Source organism: Condylura cristata, unplaced genomic scaffold, assembly GCF_000260355.1.
Source record: "Condylura cristata isolate star-nosed mole 26May11 unplaced genomic scaffold, ConCri1.0 scaffold00020, whole genome shotgun sequence".
NCBI lineage: Eukaryota > Metazoa > Chordata > Mammalia > Eulipotyphla > Talpidae > Condylura > Condylura cristata.
Window position 1 is genome coordinate 24,258,000 of NW_004567121.1, and position 19,877 is coordinate 24,277,876.

General features: G+C 52.9%; 1 protein-coding gene across 1 annotated transcript in view; it reads left to right on the top strand.

Moving 5' to 3' along the window:
• The window catches only part of GALNT14 (polypeptide N-acetylgalactosaminyltransferase 14), a 181,660-nt gene that overhangs the window by 133,454 nt on the left and 28,329 nt on the right, over nucleotides 1-19,877 (top strand). Inside the window, exons 3-6 of the mRNA XM_004686321.2 lie at nucleotides 8,230-8,328; nucleotides 15,646-15,713; nucleotides 17,478-17,543; nucleotides 17,717-17,838. Coding sequence (XP_004686378.1) covers nucleotides 8,230-8,328; nucleotides 15,646-15,713; nucleotides 17,478-17,543; nucleotides 17,717-17,838 — 355 coding nt within the window. The remainder of the gene's footprint in view (nucleotides 1-8,229; nucleotides 8,329-15,645; nucleotides 15,714-17,477; nucleotides 17,544-17,716; nucleotides 17,839-19,877) is intronic.

Genomic DNA, 19,877 nt, shown 5'->3' on the forward strand with positions numbered 1-19,877 from the left:
CGGGAGCAGCCTGGGCCGTGAGCGGGTTCAGTTCCAGGTGGCTCCAGAAGGGACTGGGGCAGGGGAGAGATGTCCCTGTGAATCTGAAGGTGCCTGTGGGAGAGGGAGTGGATGCTGGGAGCTGAAGTCTGCAGGCAGGAGGAGCAGTCAGGCGCCGTGACAGTCAGGCAGACCCAGGGTGTGGGGTTCCAGATGGAAATGGGCATACACGAAGAGGGGGACAGGGCCGTCAGGGGATGGCCTTGGAAAGCTGTGGGAAGCCTTTTTCTTTTCCTGTCCCACCTGAGACCCTCCGGAGAGACTCAGCACTGAGCCCCCTGGGGAAGAAGAGATGTTGAACCCGGGGGCTTCAAGCAGGACCCCTCCTGAGCTGTGCGCTGGGTCTGGCCATCAAAGGGCCTCTGATGGGGCGTTTGCCGGCACAGTGGAGAACCAGCACAAGAATCTGGCTGTCTCTCAGGTCTCTGCCGCTTACTCGCTGTGACCTGTCTCCTCCCCTGGAAGGCAGGAGTTAGGGAGAAGGGCTCCATTCCTGGGGTCCTCTGGACACGGCTGTATCTCAGCTGCTCCGATTTGAGGAATTTCCCCCTCATTAGTTGAAAGGAGTGATGAACTCCTCTGATCCTTTAGCTGGGAAATCTACCCTGGAACTACCTGGAAATAGCTCAGGGAAATTATTAAGGGTAGACATCATTCATTAGCAGGTGAGAGACAACCCAGACTTGTGATTTTCCACTTTCAAGAATTTTCCAGCATGCAGCCTTGAAGATCAATGACCAAAGAGTGGAAGGTCAATCTGATAAAGTAAAGGTCTGAGAGCTGGTAAGCGGATCACCATCAAAGCGTCTCTAGTGGATGTTTGAGGGACAGAGTGGGGAGCCAGCCCATCTGGCTGTCTCTCTGGTCTCTGCCGCTTACTCGCTGCGACCTGTCTCCTCCCCAGGAAGGAGCTGCCGCCTCACACAGTTAGTGTGGACATTAAACGCTCTCAGAAGAATACCTGAAACATAGCAAGGGCTCAATGCATGTTACCTATTATTACTATTATGTAGTGTGATTCAAGCAGAACTAAAATAAGACTTGAAGGAACCCTACTCCCAGACACCGAGCCATCTTTTTCAGGACATAATTCAAAAATAAACCTTGGCCCACACATCCCAGTCTCAGCTAGACTCTGCATTTGTCTTTGAGGACATACTCCCCGTGCGATAACACACACATACACGCACATACCCCCACACCAGACACGCGCACAGCCGTCGTCCGGGTGGTGCTTAGAACCAGCTAACCCAGGTCCAGGCAGCCCCCAGAGAGGGCTCTTTGCAGGCTCCTCCCCTCCCCCCAAGCTGCTGTTTCTACTCAACCTCAGTGGCCTTCTCTCTTGGAAACTGGCCAGTGTAAGAGGCTAAAATTAATTGTCTGGAAAGACCAATGGCCTCGGTGCATAGTGGAGCAGCAGTCATTTCTCGTAGGACCAGCTAGAGGTGTCCGTGTGTTCCAGGTCAGGTGTAGCTTCCCAGCCCCGCCAGCTCGCGACCTCACTCACAGGCAGCAGAAGTGTGTGAGGAGAGCAACTGGGGGTGAGATCAGAAGAGTCACAGCACCTCGTTAGTACCAGCCAGCAGCCCTCTGTGTCCTGTCCACTCCATCTGCGCCGGGCGGTCAGACCGAGCGCACCGTTGTTTAGGGAACAAACCCACCAGCTGTCCTTCCAGTCGCCCTTTGGGGTCGAGGGGAGGCCTCAAGGGAGAGTTTCATGAAGCCGCGTATTACAAATTATTCTGAGACCGGCAGCCTTTTTGGTGTTCAGACACCCTTTCTATCACAAAATAGTAATGATGCTCAGCAGATGGGATTTTTAAAATATGCCCTTTCTTGCAAGTAAATTGTTCCAAACGTAATAATGGCCTCTGTAATTTTTTTCATTTTCTCATACATAGCAACCCAATACCGATAAATCATTGCCTGACACTAACGCTGAGATTTTAAATCGGATTATATGTGTATATATATATATATATATATATATATATATATAAGTGAAGGCTGAGTAATGACATAAGACTATGATGTCCAGTCAAAATAGATATGAGCCATATAGGAAATTTAAGGTTTTATAGCCACCAGGTTCAAACAATTAAAAAGTTTTTAAAAAAATGAGTAAAGTACATGTTAATGATAGGTCTTATTTCATCAAATATATTCAAATATTACTGCTTTGACATACAACTAATGCAAAAGATGTACAGAGATATTTCACATTCTTAATCATCTGAATCTTTGGAATCATGCATTTCACATAGCATCTCCCTATGCAGACTAGACGTCACTTAGCACCCACATGTGGCAGTTCTGTGGACCTGTGTGGGTCTGGAGAAGAGGGTGTCTGCGCCGCAGGCCGGCTGTCCTGTTAGGAAGGAGTGACATTAGGTAGCTTGTTCATCACCCCTGGGACTTACATAAAAAGAGGGACTGGGCCCTCCATGGTGGCTCAACAGGTTAGGGTGCAGCACTGAATGCTGGCCACAGCCGCTTCAGTGCGAGTTGGATCCCGGCCCCTGAGCTGACCACATGGCGCGGCAGACCTCTCCTGACCTGCCTGCTGCACCCCTCAGCAGTGTACTTTGTCCATCTGCCTGTTCTGCTCCCCACTCTGCCTCTGGTGAACTACCTCACTGCCCCTGCACTTCTGGCCTGTACCCTGGTCTTGTATGCATCAATAAATAAATCTTTTTTAAAAGGGGCCATGTATAGGGACGTGGCAATTGAGATCCATCAGCTGCCCCCCACAGTGGTCATCCCCATTCCGCAACAGTTCACCTCCCTGGGCTCTTATTCCTTTTCTCACGTACTAGGATTTAGTAACATGTTCAGCAATTTAAAATGTGGCAGTGTGATGGGCTTGCAGATCTCACTTGTATTTTAAGTGTCTTTTAAATGAGATGCAGGATTTCTGGAATTCTAAGTGAGGGCGGCTGTTGAGGCAAGAAGTAGGAGCAGTATATGTTTATGGGGATGAACAAATTAATCTGCATGTGAAATCCCAATGAAATTGACATGAAATAAAAATTTCATGCCTTACAGTGTATTCGTGTTGCCCATGAAATGAGATTAAAAGGAATTTCTGATTTTACAGTTGTCATACTTTTTATGACTGCTGTGTTCTTCTCTTTGAAAGAGTGCAGTTGAAATCTAGAGGCTATATTCTTTTATTTTTTGGTCATCTTTCTTTTCCTATTCTTAGAGCAGAGAGTAGGCTTCCTTACACAGACGCAGCCGGGGGGGGGGGGGTCAAGGGGAGGATGAGGTGCTGTCAGCTGTAAACATGAAATCTGTGTTGCTGAAAGCAGAAGTCCCTGACCCAAGGGAACCGATATTCTAGAAACATCCCCAGGCCAAGAGCTTTGCTCCTCTCCTCTCTTCCTCACACACTCAACTTTGGGGTGGGTATCTGGGAAAATGGGGGCAGATGCTGGAGCCGTTAGGCCTCTTCCGGACTGGCGCTGATGACACACTGAGACTGGGAGTGGGGGAGGGAGCCAGGCTGCGAACCCGCCTGTGCCCGGGAATCCTTGAGGATGGTGTTCTTCTAGGAAGCGAGAACCACCCCACCGATGTCTTATGTCTTGGGTTTCCCTTGGCCTTGTGGCCATAGAGTCAGGCCGGGGAGCTTAGAGTGATCACCATTCTCCTTCTCTGCCTGGGTCTGCCCTGCCCCCTAAGGTGTGCATGGTGGCTGCGTGGAGCGGAGGGACAGGCCGTCGCTTTCTGCGTAGGGACAGGGGTCTGTTCACGGACCCTCCTCCCAGGGCCTTGTTGAAGTCACGCCTCTGTGCCCCCTTTGGGGCCCTCCTGAGCCCTCGGGGACGTGTCTGGCTGCTCAGCTGGCAGTTTCCTCACCGTCCTGACCCTGTCCAGCCTGCTCCCTCCCGTCCACAAGGCCTGTAGACAGGGGTTGAGGCCCAGAGACGGAAAGCCTCTCCCCAGCTCCCCAGTGACCTGCCCGTTGGATTTCCACTCAGCTGCCCACATCTTCGTGACCTTTCTCCTTACTCCTCACTCTTCCCTCTGGGGCCACAGAACTTCGCTTCAGGAGGTTTTCTTCAGACCTACTCATTGCCAATTCTGGAAGTGCCAGGCCGACTCTCTCTCCTTTACACCTTTTTATACTACTAATAATTTTGCTCTCCTCTCTGCTGCAGAGTAATTGAGTTTGCCTTTCCATCACTCCCTCCCTGCTTTTACGCTGGAAGATAAAACCCTGAATATTTGTAATTTATGACCACGTCTTTTCTTCCATAAGGACAGTTTGCTTAGGAGGAGGAAGAGTGTGTGTCTTGGGGAGAGTGGGGGTGGATGGGGCAAGGACTTGGGTCCTGGTTGCAGCAGACAAGCCTTGGGCTGCAGGTAGCCCCACTGTTCATTGATAAAATGGGGGTGGCGACGAGCATGCTGACAGTGTTTACGGGCTTCGGCCAGTAGTGAGTGAGCACGTGCAGTACCAAAAGGCACGTGTGCTGCCTTGCACTGCTGACAGCGCTGTCACTTAGTGTGCTGCTGGCAGACCCCTTGGCACGAGTTCAGGGTGGGCAAGAAAGCCATGATTGGCTGGCGGAGAGACAGGAAGAGACGCAGCTCTCAGCACCTTTATGGCTGCATCCTGGACAGTACGTGGCACTAAGCACTCAAGAATGTGACGGTCCAGGAAGCACTTTGAGCCCTGCCTGGACTTGGAGAAATCAAGAGCCTTGGATCTCGCTTTAAAAAAAGAAAGAAAGAAAGAAAGAAAGAAAGAACCAGCAAGTGAACCCCTGGGGGGAATGTGTCAGGAGGGCCTTGTCTGTCCCCTGAAGCGGTGGGGTCCGGCCCCGCCCCCTTTCTGGCCACACCCTTCTTCCCTGCTCACTACTCTCCAGTAAAACCTCTAAATCTTTAATAAACATGCTTTCTCGTCCATCTGCTGGTGCCAGATCTAAGTGCTGGCAGCTTTTTTCATTCCCCTCGTGTCCCTAATAGATCTCGCTGCTTGATTAATCATTTAGATCCCTCTTGCAGAAAGCCCACTGTCTAAGCCCACTCTCCTCAGGCGTCCAATTTTAAGGATTTTTCTCAGCCTCTCAGATTTTCGCTGCCAGTGCCCAGTGGTGGTTCTCTCACTGTGGCCCCCACTTTGGGGCCATGGATGCTCCTGCACAGGCCTCAGGGAGGGGAGCCCTGCCCAGCGTCAGCTCCTTGGGCTCCTGTGCCTTAACCAGGGTGAGCTCACTGCGGGGAACTCAGGATAAGCACCAGCTCAGAAGTCAGGGGTCTAGGTTCAGCTGTCACAGTTCCTTGGGGTGTGACCTAGAGTGAGATTCTGAGCCTCATTCTCCTCATCTATGGGTGCAGCTTCTCCAAGACTCAGATGGGGGTCAAAGCAAGGGACATGTCTGGATGCGGGCAGCAAGGGCCGAAGGAAGAGACCTGAAAGGCCCATGAGCCAGAATGCCATGAGGTACCATCCAGCACCTGCCCTGCCAGGCCTGTGTGCCGGGGTTGGGGGAGAGACGGGGGTTCCTGCCCTGCCTGGAGGGAGCGCCCTGCTCTCACTCGGCAGGCACAGGTGGCCGGGGGCCGCTGAGACCAAAAGCACCACCTCCCGGATTCCCGCTGATGCCTGTTGTATCAAGTCCTGTGCAGGTGGGGAGATTGGACTGGTCATCTCCAAGGGCCCCATTCTTTCTCCCTTGAGTTTGTGGTTCTAGTCCACGCGCACTGAACATCACAAGGAGGCTGGTCAGCCATGATGTAGTCATGATGATAAGAATGCTGTGACCATTTGCTCAGCCTGTATTACACATCAGGCACTTTGCCTGCAGTATCTGCAGAGTTCACAGCCTAGAAGGCGAGTGTTTCCAGATGCCTAGCAGGGGCACAGAGAGGGCAAATGACCCACCACAGGGTGCACAGCCAGTTCAACAGATCCAGGGGTCAAGTCAGCATCACAACCCAGGATCCTTTCTTGGACATCGATGCTGTGCTGGTCTCCCTCCCTCTTGCCTCTCAGAGCCCCTCACCTGCTGCCGGACCAGGCAGAAACACTCACCAAAGTAGGTTTTCCAGCCTTTGCAAGATCTGGCTGCCCCCAACAGAGAAATCATTTGCAAACTGGAATTTCACAGCTACTATTTGTCAAGCACCTATCATTACCTAACAGTAATAATCTGAGGGAGAAAATCTACAAGTTAAGAACTGTTATTTGCACTTTCCAGATGAAGACACTGAGGCTTCCAAAAAGTAATTTTGGATGTCCAGTCAAACCTCAACTGCTAGATGGTCTTTATGACATCCTATTTCCATCAGCATGTTATTGAAAGTCTGTGGCACTTAGAGCTTCTGCTGTTGATGTCATAAGAAGCTTCAGCAGAACCAAGACCATTGCACAGTGGCATGGAGAGATGGGTGGTTTGCCCGGGGTTCACAGCTGGTCAGTGGGATCAGTGAGAATTTCTGCACGTCCTTTGGGAGGACACCTTTGCACACCATAAATTTTCAGCTGTCCCAGCAGTACGTTTCCTGACTTCCCTCCTCCTTTCTCCTGTTCTGGGACATGGACACAGACAAGAGCCTTCCCCAGCAGAGCTCATAGTCAAGTGGGGGAAATGGTCTCATTTCATCTTGAGAAGAGGTAAGGGAGCTTTGTATAGAATTAAGGGAGCACAAAGGACAGGACAGTCCCTATGTGGGAGAGTTTGGCATGCTTTCACGGCAGAGGGGGCATTTGCTTTGGGCTTTGAGGAATGTATAGAAGCTCACCAAGTAGAGAAAGGAGGAAGGATGTTGCTTTCCAAAGAAAGAATAATTTGTGTGAGCAATGGTGGAAAGTGATGTCTCCACATGAGGCTATGTCATAAAGGCGGCAATAGCAAGTTTGGACTTTCTGCATCAAGAGCCATTACAGGGATTCAGGCCTGAGGAAGGTACCGGCAGAGCTGCGTGATAGACAGGAGCAGGAAGATTGTCAGAAGGCTGCTTCAGGGATCCCCAGGAGGAGTAAAGACTGAGCTGGAGCCTTGGGGACAGGAGAGGAGGGTGGGCTGGGAGTTTACTAGCAGGTGGCACTCACCTGGTGAGCAGTGGTCACGGGGAGCACAGGAAGCCCCACAGGACACCCCTGCCTTCCCCCAGGGGCCTGCCTCTCCCAGCTCTCGGCTCCTGCTGGGTGACTGTGGCCCAGCCCATGTACATGTCCCAGCGCAAGAATCCAATTTGCTCTGAGTAAATTCTCTTACTTGGTATTTGCTCTTCTAGAAAAAAGGGTTCAGAATTGATGATCAGGGAGGCCATCAACCCACTGGCCTAGGATTGGGGTTCTAAGAGATTCTAATGAAAGCCATGAACCATCATTCCAGAAAACACGCACACGTGTGTCTGCATACCCAGCTTGGTGGACAATGGCAGAAGCCTCATGGTCCCCTTGAAGTCCATCCTTGGGTCTCTGAACCCTAATTTAAAAGCCCCAGGACTAGGAATAAATTGGAAAATGAAGAGAGGAAATAGTTGACTCACAAACGTGTGTGATTTACATCTTCGTTTATGCCTGCCTCCACCGCCGGTTGGAAACTCCTGAAATAACGGGACACAGGAGGAAACACCCGGGATAGCGCTCGTGGCTGCGGCCTCACTGGGCGGGTTTATTTTCATTATTATAGTAATTTTCGAGCTGCGAGCTACAATTTTCACTTGCAGCGAGGTATTAAATTGAAATTACCCCAGATGTAATTGTCATGCGAAATGATCCTGGACACAGGGAAATGAATGCTTTTTTCAAGATGGGGCTGCATTGCTTACTGCGGGGTTTTAGGGCTCGGCCTCTTTAACCATGTCAGCTTGGGGCGTGTGTGGTAGAGGTGGTGGGTTGGAACTGCTGGTCACCCGGGATGGGCCTTGGCAGGACCAGAGTCCAGGACTTGGGGGCAGCGAGTATGGCTGCCGGGAACCGTGTTGCACTAACTCAAGCATGTGAGAAATCCCACATTATGTTCTGCATCATCACTTGGCTCCAAGCCCAAGTTCTCCCCAGGTGGTGGGAGATGCAGCTTGTGTTTCTCCTGGGGCTCTCGCGGCCCCAGGGTCTTACTGAGTGCCAGGCAGCTGGGTGACCCCACCAGATCTGAGCACCTGTCCACCATGCCCTTCCTGCATGCTTTGCCCAGAGCTCTCATGTGTCCTGCTGCCCTTCCCGCCTAGGTGTGCCCTGCTGGTGTACTGCAAGGACCTGCCTTCCACCAGCATCATCATCACCTTCCACAACGAGGCCCGCTCCACCCTGCTCAGAACCATCCGCAGGTAAGACGGTCTTCCTCCTCGCCTGTCAGGTCCCCCCATGCCAGCCGCATCCGCTGGCAGGGAAGGAAATGGGGCTGCCCCGGGAGCAGAACATCAGCCGTTTTTAACCACTTGCCAGACATTGGTCTGCACGTGCCACGTGCGTCGCCTCAGCCTGTGTGCACGCGCCTACTGGGGTGGCCATCGCTCCATTTTCTAGGGGGGACGAGAGAGGCCGAGGGTGTGAGCTCACTCGCAGGGGTCACCGGGAGTCACGGAAAACCTGGTCCCAGGGGCCGCTGCCTCAAACTGCCTCTTTGTTTTGTTTTGAATTTCGATGTTGTCATCAAGCAAGTCACTGTTTAGAAGTCTCCCACTCTCAGACAAAAATATTGTGTTGTTGATACAGTCTAAAAAGTTCAAATGGCTTAAGCGCGGGAAAAATTCACAGCACCTCCAGGTAACGTGAAAGCTGGCCTGTCCCCGCGGCCAGGGGTCACCAAGGTTGCATACCTGGGGACAAGTTTTCTAGGCACCGACAACCCCCGCCCCACCCACCTACCCATATGCCGGCTCCTCTGGCTCCAGCAAGCTCCTGAAACAACTGCAGCAACTTTCTCTTGCTTCATGCCGGGCCTGCCTGCCCCGTTTGCTCAGGACACCATCCAGGTGGGTTCAGTAATTGGTCAGAGGACCCGCCAGCTCCAGAAAGACATTCATCGGGGTCTGCAAAGGTCCACGGCGCCATCAACCTCCTGGAAAGACACTGGCAGCCGCCAGGCGTGTGTTCAGCCACACGTGCAGAGGGCGAAGACTGAGCTTTCCCAGCCGGTAGGGTGGGAGCAAAGCAGTTGCAGTAAAGGCGTGTGACCCTGCTCTAGGAGGCAGCAGGGGCCACAGGGAGTGCCAGGAGGCACCTCACCCCGTGCAGAAGAGGCAGAAGGTCAAGGACAAAGCAGTGACGGGAGCAGCAGCCAGACTACATTATCGCTCATCTTAAACCAGAGTCAGGATGAAGCGAACACTCGGCCAGGAGATCCAAGGTCTCCGGTGTGTGCAATAGGTTAACTTCGCCTAAAGAGATTTTGGCAGCCATCCCTGGCTGCACTTTCTTGGGGTAGGAAGCCAGGACAGCGTAGCCCTAGGGTATGGTGAGGTACTGCCATCATCCTAAGAACATGAGTTGTAATCATCACAGGGGACAAGAGCTTAGTTCCGCCCCCCCCCAGTCACCTGCCTGCCCCCACCCCAGTCTCCAGCAGCACTGACATTTAGGTGGGGTGACAGCAGCGCCCGGTCACTAATTCAGCTTGGCTCATGACCTTCAGCTCAGCGGTAGCTTGAGGCTTGGAACAGTGGTGAAGCAGGCTTCTGTCCCCTGCACTCTGACTCTGCGTTCCTAGCAGCCTGTCAGGGCAAGGCTGGAGGTTGGTGTGGGACACCCAGCATTCCTGGGAGGTGTTGGGGGCACCAGCCACACCTCTAGCAGCAGGTCAAGTGTCCTGGCCCCTCCAGCCCCCTAAGACACATCGTCCATGACAGCCCCACCCTGTCTGCTAAGAAGCAACTCATACAGTCCTTTGATCTCCAGAAAGGGAGTTAAGATGAATAGTGAGTCAAAGAGTGCCTGAGCACAGCAAAATCCTTGTCATTTTCCTGGAACAAGCACCCCTCCCCTGTCTCCCTGCCACGTGGGCATGGCTGTGAACAGGTGACTGCGAGCAGGTGACGTGCGGGCATTTCACCTGTCACTCACCACGATGCTCACTGTGCAGACTCAGCATGACCCTTGTGAACTCAGGGAGGGACCTGCCCATAGTGTGTCTCCAGCCTGGCATTTCCGCTGGGGCAGCTTTGTCGCTGCCCCTGTGTCCCTGGCCACTGATGGGCAGGTTCTTTCCACCAGCCACCTGCCTTCTCTCCCTCCTGGCTTCTGCATTTGCCCCACAAGTTAACTAATTGGAATTTGATATCCTGCAAGGCTTCAGCTCTTGACAAGAAAATGTCCGGGGTCACTGTGCATCTTACGGTGACTACTAACACGCCTTTTGGAGTTTCTGGGCCTTGCAGGCTGAGCAGGCATTTGGGGCAGGGTGCTGGAGTCCCAGGGCTGGACCACAGCCTCTTGGCTGTCACCAACTGCTCCGGCCCAAAGGCAGGGACAGACAAGCTCGTTGCAGACCCTGCTGTGCCTGCCACCCTTGGTCACCACCCCACGTGTCCGGGCATGTGTGTCAGGCGTTTCCATCTCAGGCACCACAGTGGCTCAGAGGCTCTGTGCCTTCCAGGCTGGCCTCTCCTCATCTTTCCAGAGGTCGTCTGCTGCCGTTCACCTACACCCCCTCAGCACACACCCCAAAGTCACTTTTCTCTGTGTCTGTAGCACAGCTTTCTAGATGCCCTTCAGTCATCTCCCCTAAGGGCAAGGACTGTACCTTGGTCATCCCTCACCTAACCTCTGCATAGCTCAGTTCCTAGTCAAGGGAATGGGAAGAATAATCTTACGTATTGTGCAGGTAACAGAACTGTAGGCCATGCTGGGCAGAGTAAGATTCTTGCCTGATCATATTAGCCAGCCCTGGGTCTGCAGAGCTAGCGAGCTCTTGAAAGAAGAGTCTTTGAAAGGGCACCACCCCTGGAGTCAGAACCCTCGGGGCTCTGGAGTCAGAACCCTGCCTCCCCTCCGCATGTGTCTTGGGCACACCTGTACAGATGCCAATAAAAACATCTTTCTGTGGCAAGTTCTACAACACCCCCACATCGGACATCATCTGGGACCTTATGTACGATGTTGCCACTCGATGTGGGGCTTCCCGTCCACTGCATCTCTGCCCTCCAGGGCCCGCCTGCTGCCCACACTCAGCCCTTTCAGCACTAAGACACATGCCTCCCTCTCTTCCTGGTCCTCCATCTCTATGTGGTATCTTTCATCTAACTTTCAGTAACTGATGGCTTTGTCAGGCCTTTGCAAAAAAAAGGCGCTGAAGAAACTGCTGCTGTGTCCTCCAGCCTGCGCTCGGCCGGGCGCTTGTCCCAAACCTCTGGCTCCTGAGCGCCTGAGCTGGGGCAGGGACTGGAAAAGCAGACAGAGGGGTTCTCGGGTCAGACGGTGGCCCCTGGGTGGGCGAGGGGCCGGGGCAGAGAGAAGCACAGCCGCGATGAGTTAGGGGAGAGAACCGAAAGAGAGGCTTGTCCTGGCTGTGTTCAGCTGGTGCCTGTGTGCAGGAGACCCGGACTGTCCCTTCCTCTTGGAGTGTCCTTCGGCCCTTCGCCTCCCCTGGAGCCTAGGGACATGCATGGCTCATCACATTATATACAGTGTCTCCCCAATGTTGTTTATTTGCCAAATCCTGGCTCCAGAGGAGCAATTTCTCAGGCCAGATGGTGAAGAAATTGGACTCTGGGGATATTGTTAGCCCTTCCGAGTTGGGTGGCCCTGGGCAGGTTCTCTGCCTCAGTTTCCTTTACTGCAAAATAACAATAATGGGGATAACGACTGTACATGATTATGGAGGAGGATGGATGAGCTCAGGTAGCTTGTTGACTCCTGAAACAGTGCCTGACACAGATGAACCTGGAGAGGTGACATCGCACCTGGTGAACCTCCAGCCAGATAGCAGAGGTGTTCTGTTGCAACGGCTCTCAAGGCTGAGTGGGTATCAGAGGCCTCTAGAGGGCTCATTAAGGCACAGTTTCTTGGGTCCACCCCCAGATAGTTTTTTTTTTTTTTAAAGATTTATTTATTCATACAGAGCTGGGGTACAAGCCAGAGATGTGGAGGGTGAGAGGATTCACTAGGGACAGAGTGGGGAGCAGAACAGGCAGATCGATGAAGTACACTGCTGAGGGGAGCAGCGGGCGGGTCAGGAGAGGTCTGCCGCGCCATGTGGGTCACCTCCGGGGCAGGCGGGAATTGAACTCATGCGGAAGTGGTTTAAGCCTCTTTGTGCTGTGCTTTAACCCGCTGCGCCACCAGGGAGGGCCCCACCCCCAGATAGTTTTAATTCGCTAGTCCAGGGTAGGCCCAAGAATGTGCTTTTCTATAATCCCCCAGGTGAGATCAATGCTGTGGGCTCAGGCACCACCTTTGAAGAAGCAGCAGCACATCGTAATCTTATCCATACCCATGTGGCAGGAGCACTTTCTGGAGTCCAGGCACGATCCGGGCTCCTTCCCTTTACTGGGGGGGTTGTGTCGAGGGTCAGCTCTTCCTGGAAGTGTCCAGCTAGTGAGGGGCAGACACATTGATGGAACATGTGAGCTCCAGCACCACTAACCACAACTGTCAAGTGGCACCCTTCACTCAACTGCTATTACGGGGCATGTGATAAACCCTGCCTGCATCTAGCACCATGAAATTCACAGAGCAATTTCAAACACATTTCCTCATTTCATACACACAAAAGCCTGTGAAGTAGGTCAAGTATTAATATCGCCTGCTTTTACAAGGAAAATGTAATTACCGATGGAAGCGAAGGCGCAGTGTACACGGGTGTCTGGCTCAGGATTGCATGGGGGAGTAGATGGTGGAGGCCACCTGGGCACCCCGCTGCCAGGCCCGCCTCTCTGGGTGTTCCCCAGAGCTCCATGATTAGGGCCTGCAGGCAGAAAGTACAGGTGTAGGCACTGCCTGCCCCTGGCAGAGAGATGAACTGCATATAGGAGACTGTTCTAGAATAATTCCTGGGCAGACTGCAGCCTGGGAGGACCCATGCCTGGTGGTGTAAGAAAAGGGGGCGGCAAATTTGGGGTGGGTGAAGTCAGGAAAGTGTATCCCAGGCTGGGCCCCGGGGAAAGGGTGGGTGGGTGTTGCTGGGGAGGGGCTTACAAGGTGCCCTGGCGCAAGAACTGCCAAGCCCGAAGGTGGGAGCTGGGCAGCCAGGGTTTGGCTTGGTGGTGGGAGAGAGGATGACATGTGCGGAAGGAAGGTCTCCTGGGCTGGACTTACTTGGCCTTCACCTCCTCTGGCTGCCCTGGAGCCCAAAGCACCTGCCCAGCTCAGGGCCGCGGTGCCCAGAACCACTTTCCCAGAGCCTCCGCCATCTCTCCAATTGCTCTGATTAGAGTAGCAAAAACAAGCCAGGTGTTACCAGGAAATGGTCTAATTAGCACTTACTGCTGACGATTTCTTTTTTTTTTTCTTCCTTTTTTAAACCCTGGACATTTTTTATTCGCTAATCATCTCTCAGTTCAACCAGCTCAGAGCTGCACACGATTTACCTTTTGATGTTCACAGAAGAGAACTCTTGAATTTCAAAGAGCCGGCAGGGATTTGGGGGAATCGCATGCAGAAGCTGGAGCCATAATCAAACCTCATTAGAGGGTATTCTTTATACAGGTTGTTCCTGCTCTCTCTGCGTCCCTCTTCCTCTCCCTTTCTGATTGGGTGGGGGGTGGGGGGGGCGGCTAGGAGGCCGGTTGTTGGGTTTGTGTTTTCTTTGGGACCTTCGTGTTGAAGGGCTCCTCCTCCCACCTCCTGCCCCTCCCTATTCCACCTCCCCAGCAGGCTCAGGGCTGGGTCAAGTTTCTCTCCCCACATTATACTAGTTGCCATGGTGAGAAAGAAGGTTTCATAAATAAAGGCAGCTCCAGGCAAAGTTCTCTTCTTGGAGAGTCTGCATCCTGTTTAGAAAGGGCTGCGCTTTCCAGAAACAGGGCTCAGAATGGTCCTCCCAGGGAAGAGACTCACAGCGCCTTGAGCAACCCCTACCTGAACCCCCTCTGACCACACGTGGGACTGCGAGTGCCCCAGGGAGGGTGGTGTGGCCCAGGAATGTTTCCAAGGAGCTGCATGGTTTGGGGTATTCAGGAGAATGGGATACAACCATCAGGGTCAGATCTTGAGATCTAGTGAACCCAGAAACCCAGCCTTGCCCCGTGCAGGGACACAGATCCACAGCACAGAAGGGTCAACGATCACTAACAACACACAGAATAAGAACAATTGCTACCACTTTTCATCACTCAATGTCCAACATGGTGTTAACTACTTTAAATATATTTTCTCCTTTAATTCTTCCAACAACCCTATGAAACAGATACTACTGTTATGTCCATTCAACAGATGGGGCTATTTACAGCACAGAGCAGAATGGTGACTTGTCCAAGATTACGCAGCTTGTAGTAGGTAGTTCTGAGATGATAAACTTCTGAAGCACAAAGCTCACATCACAGACCCAGTGCCTAGCACATGGTAGGTGTACATGCAGCTCCTGGAATGAAGGTGATGGCCCAAGTGCTGCACTGGAACTCTACTCCTGCAGAGAGGAGCCCCCCGTGGGCCCTGTCCCTGGGGAGATGACCATCTAGCGAGACCAACAAGACCAACCTCAGAGCCGGGCAGTCACGAAAGCTGCAGGAAGCTTTAGATGCAAACTGCTGAGGGATCCCAGAGGAGGAAGCAATTAATTCTCACTAAGGAGGTTGGAAAGCTCTTAGAGAGGAAGTGACATTTGAACTGGTCCTCGTGGCAGGGGAGGGCGGGGTGGTGGCTCTTGCTGGGAATGAGCAGGTGCTTCCAGACTCGGGTAGGAGGAGGAGATTGGGAATGGTGGGCAGCCTCGGCTGGTCCCAGGTTTGAAGAGTTTCAGTGAACATGCTGAGATTGGGGGTGGAGATAGTGGGGATGCTAAAAGGGTTTTGTCAGGGCCCTCCCTGGTGGCGCAGCGGGTTAAAGCACTGCACTGAGGAGCTAAAGCCACTTCTGCATGAGTTCGATTCCCGCCCTGCCCTGGAGGTGACCACATGGCGCGGCAGACATCTCCTGACCCGCCCGCTGCTCCCCTCAGCAGTGTCCTTCGTCAGTCTGCCTGTTCTGCTCCCCATTCTGTCTCTGGCGAAGCCTCTCGCCGCCCCTGAGCCTCTGGCCTGTACCCCTGTTCTGTATGCACAAATAAATAAATCTTCAAAAAAACAAAAGGGTTTTGTCAGTTACTGGTTTATGTTTGTTTTGCAAAGCCACATGATGAAGATCAGCCCTGGGCTTCTGGAAGCCCACCCTAAAGTCCACAAAGGGGCAGTGTGGGCAGGTAGAGGCCACTGCAAAAGATGGGAGGGAGAGGCTGAACTAATGAAAGTGACTGGAGCGGCGTTTCCAGTAGGTCTCGGCCACTGATTTGATGTGAGGCTTCCAGGAGAGGCAGAGAGTTGGGGTGAGCCTGGCATCTGGTGCCATGGCGGGTGGTGGCATTGGTTAGGTGGTGGCGGAAGTGTATGGCTGTGGTCACAGGTGAGCTCTGTGTTTTTCCTTTCTCAATTGCAGTGGCATCTATTTAAGACAGCTTAATGCATGTATTTTGCCACTAGAAGTCATAATGCTCTTTCCCCCTTCCATTTCAGTGTATTAAACCGCACCCCTATGAATCTGATCCAGGAAATCATATTAGTGGATGACTTCAGCAATGACCGTAAGTAACAGCGCTTCCTTGCTGGGTTGGCACAAGGCTGCCCCCGGCCCCTTGTTCTCGTGGTTCTCTGGGGATCAGATTTGTAATAGATGTGCAAGACTTTCGTGTCCATGCAAGCTGAAGGAGGTGACCCTTACACAGAGAGCACAAGGCTTTGGGTTCTCTGCTGTGCATCTTGGAGAACCTAAGCAGGTAAGAGAAAGTGTGTGTGTGTATTCTTAGATATGGATGGGAACTCTTAAAGGACAGGAACCCAGACCCCAGGAGCAATTGACATTGCTCAGACTCCTCATTCATATGCTGTGATAGTCTGCCAGCATAAACTGAGGCTAGCACACCCACCCCCTTTCATTGCCTTGGGAGGACCCCCTAGGGACACCCCAGCACCTGCCCATGACACTGTCAGCAGCTGTTTTCCAACCTTCCAAACACAGGTCATCACTGTATCTAGTCACCCTGAGTCCCACACAAAGCCACGTCCCTCATCACTTTGCCCAAGAAAAGCATGAGGTACTTTCCAGCATCTCTGTGACCAGTGTGGCAGATACAACAGTGACAGAAGCAGCGTTAAGTTTCAAAAACTGGTAATGCCAGTGTCTCCAGGAGCCCTCATCCCAGCAGCCTGGGCACCACCCTGGAAGTCAACCCCTCCAGACAGAATGTGGGGAGCAGGAGTGAGCCCTGGGGACAGCTGCAAGCCTGGGAGTGAACCCACCTCCAACCCCCAGTGCTGATGCTGGAGGCTGGGAAGAAGAGGCCTAGCCACGTTGGTTATAGGAGGCCTGGGACTCTCACCCGTGACGCAGCCACAGATCCTGGGACGTAACTGACACTTACATGGTTTGTGCCCACGTCTAGAGTGATGAGATTCGACTGTGAGTTCCACAACTTGGTGATCTGATCTACCCTTCCCTGGTGAGCAAGGAGGGGTTGGCAGTGGGGCAATACTCATGCAGCCCGGCACTGAGGCTGGAGAAGGGAATGCAACCAGGTTCACCTAGAAGCAAAATAGCCCAGTGTTGAGAGCGTCCTGGCTTCAAATCCAAGACCTGCTTCTTACTCGGTAGCCTTGATGTGTCTCAATTCCCTTGACTCAATGGAGAGAATGATAGTATATAGAACTCACACATGGATTTTAATGTGTTAACACGCTGGAGATGTTCGAACAGCACCTGACTCCAGGGCAGCCTCTCTGAGTCTTCGCTGGCACATGGTAGAGTGAGGAGCCCAGCAAGGGGCCGAGGTGGGAAAGCATTGAGGCAGCTGAAAGGGGGGACTCACACCCTAGAGTTCAGAGCCAAGGAAGGGCCAGCCTTGGAGGTGATGGTGCAGCCAGGCAAGGTGGAGGCAGCCCAGGGCGTAGCCTCCAGCCCCTGGCTGATGGGACTAGGGCCAGCCGTGTGTGGTAGAAGGCATGCTGCACAGACCCCCCAAAATATGTCTCCTCGACTTAGTCTCCTGGCCCAGATCAGAGAGCGAGCTCCAGAATGTGTCTCATCCTAATCTAATCTCCTGTTTTTAGGACTAAGGAGGCATGTTCTCAGGAAACATGCTAATAATCCCCAGCTCAAGTGTTTTCCAGCAAATTCCTAGGTGCCACGGGCCCCACATGCACTAGCCATGGTCAGTCAGCCCTTCCAAGGCGCACAGGTGCCCGGCAACCAGGACAGTGCTCTGTGGTCTGCGTGGGGACAGCAGAAGGACAGACTTACCTCTTCAGCCTCCCTCCTGGGCGCTCATGCCATGCAACCTTTGTCTTTGCAGCTGATGACTGCAAACATCTCATCAAGTTGCCCAAGGTGAAATGCTTACGCAACTATGAGCGGGAAGGTAGGTCTGAGGCTGGGTGCCCTGCGGTGGGAGTATGTGTGTGTGGGTGTGTGGGGGTGTACCTTGGGGTGTAGACTTGGTGTGCATGTCGGGGCAGTGCCGGGCGGCTCCTCCATGGTCTTGCTGGACGATGCAGTGACCATGGTGCCCCCGGGCTTCTCGTCCTGCTGCAGGTCTGGTCCGGTCCCGGATCCGGGGTGCTGATGTGGCCAAGGGCTCCACCCTGACGTTTCTGGACAGCCACTGTGAGGTGAACAGGGACTGGCTCCAGCCGCTGCTGCACAGGGTCAAAGAGGTGAGTGAGGCTGAGGAGAGGGCCGAGGGCACCACGATACTTCATGTGCCCTCCAAGGCCTCTGTGGGCAGGACAGATCACTGTCCACATTTCACAGGTGGAAAAATAGAGGGAGGGTCTACTCAGGGTCCCTCTGGCACCCACAGAAGACCCACAGTGAGGCTGTCATAGCTCATACCTCCTGCACAGAGAGCTGCCCAGAACTATTCTCGCAGACTATAGAAAAGTCCAGACAGGGAACTACAATGAGTGCCTCTTGTGAAAATGAGGCAACAGAACTAGCCAGGCCCCAACCCCAGGTCCTGACCCTATCTTGCCTGCACCCATGTGTCACCTGCACCTGAAGGACTTCTGCCAAGACAGGTGCGCTGGATACTGAGACCGGAAGTCCTGGCCTCAACTTGCCCCTCAGTTACTCTGGACTCTGTGTCTCTGTATGCTTCCTCTTTGGGGTCTCAATCATTCCTTTTGAAAATGGAAAACATTTAAACAATGCTCCCGTCATTATTGCATATCCCCAAAGCTCCCACCCCTCGCCCCTCACGGCCTCCAGAAGGCGCTGGCCATGCAGCCTGGTGTTTGTGAAGTTTACTTTCTCCCATAGTTCCTGAGCCCAGAGGCTGTGCTGAGGGTGGACATCGTCAACATGCCCGTTTCCCAGACGTGAACACCTCGGGACTGCTCACCCCTCGCTGGTGCTGCCAGCCCCAGCTCTCAGTGCCGCTTCAACAGCCTGGGCTGTTCTGTGCTTGAGGTTATTTCCTGCTCACTTTTCTGATAACTTCTGGACTCACGTGTAAACTGCGTAGAAGAGACCTAGAAAATTCCATGAGCTTCTTGGGGGACGGGGACAGGGCAGCATTCTCAAGAGTGGGCCTAGATTTCGACCCCACCTCATGCCTATTTCCTGAGATTAGGGAAGCTTGTACACTTAATGTCATTTAGGAAAATTTCTTTTCTTCTTTTTGACATAAGCCAGGAGAAGAGGTCTGGGTTGAAAAGTAGTAGCTATGAGCAAGCAGCCATTCAGTTGAGGGACTTGGACTGGCCCTGTGCATCTTTCCAGATCCCCACCTGCACCACCCTCCAGCACTCCCCCTCTCCCCCCCCAACCCCCCGGTATGTTTCATCTGCAGCTCCGTTCACCTCCCTTGCTTCCTCCTCTGCTGATTCCCTTCCCTCTACAAACCCTCCTGCTCTTCAGGGCCTCACTCTTGCTCCAGGAAGCCTGCCTGATTGGAATCACTCCCGGGAAATTGGCCTCCTCATATCCTTCCTTGGGTTTAGTGCTCTGTCTCCCCAAGCAGACCACACCCGGTGGGGCATCCCTCACGGCCTTGTGATGTCAGTGTAGGTGGGTGCTCAGTGTTCAGAAATGCTAGTTGAAAGAAATCAGATGCAGCGGGGACGTGATAAGCGAGAATGGGAGGGAGCAGCTGGCTCTCTGCCCTATATTAACTCACACTCATTTACCAAGCACTGATTTGGAGCCGAGTTTCGAGGGTGGGTTGAAATAGACTGTCAGATGCATCCATATTTTGCTTGTTGTTAGTTCACCAGTTTGGAAGCTTTCAGAACCCTATCGGTTAGGGTTTTCATGGAGGCTTCATGAATTAAGCATGATGGATTAAATCATTGGCTATTGGCAATTGAACTCAATCCCCATCCTCTGCCGCCCAAGGGGCGTGTGGAGTGGGAAGTTTCAGCCCTCACATCATGTGGTCATCCCTCGGTGACCATCCCTGTTGAGTCTCCTCATTTTCATAAACTCAAGTGGGATGACAGGTGTGGTGAAGTTAATGTGAATAACAAAGGCCTCATCACCCCATTCTTTCAAGAAATTCCAAGAGTTTTAAGAGCTCCAAGCCCAGAACCAGGTTTGACAAAGACCAAGTATATCTTTCTTTTTAGATCACAGTCAGACACCACACTCACCCCTTTGCTTGTCCACTCAGCTGCTGATGGGCGATGGGTCACTCCCACCCTCACTGTTGCGGATGCTGATGCCACCAACATCCTTTGAGTTCTGCTTTCAGTTC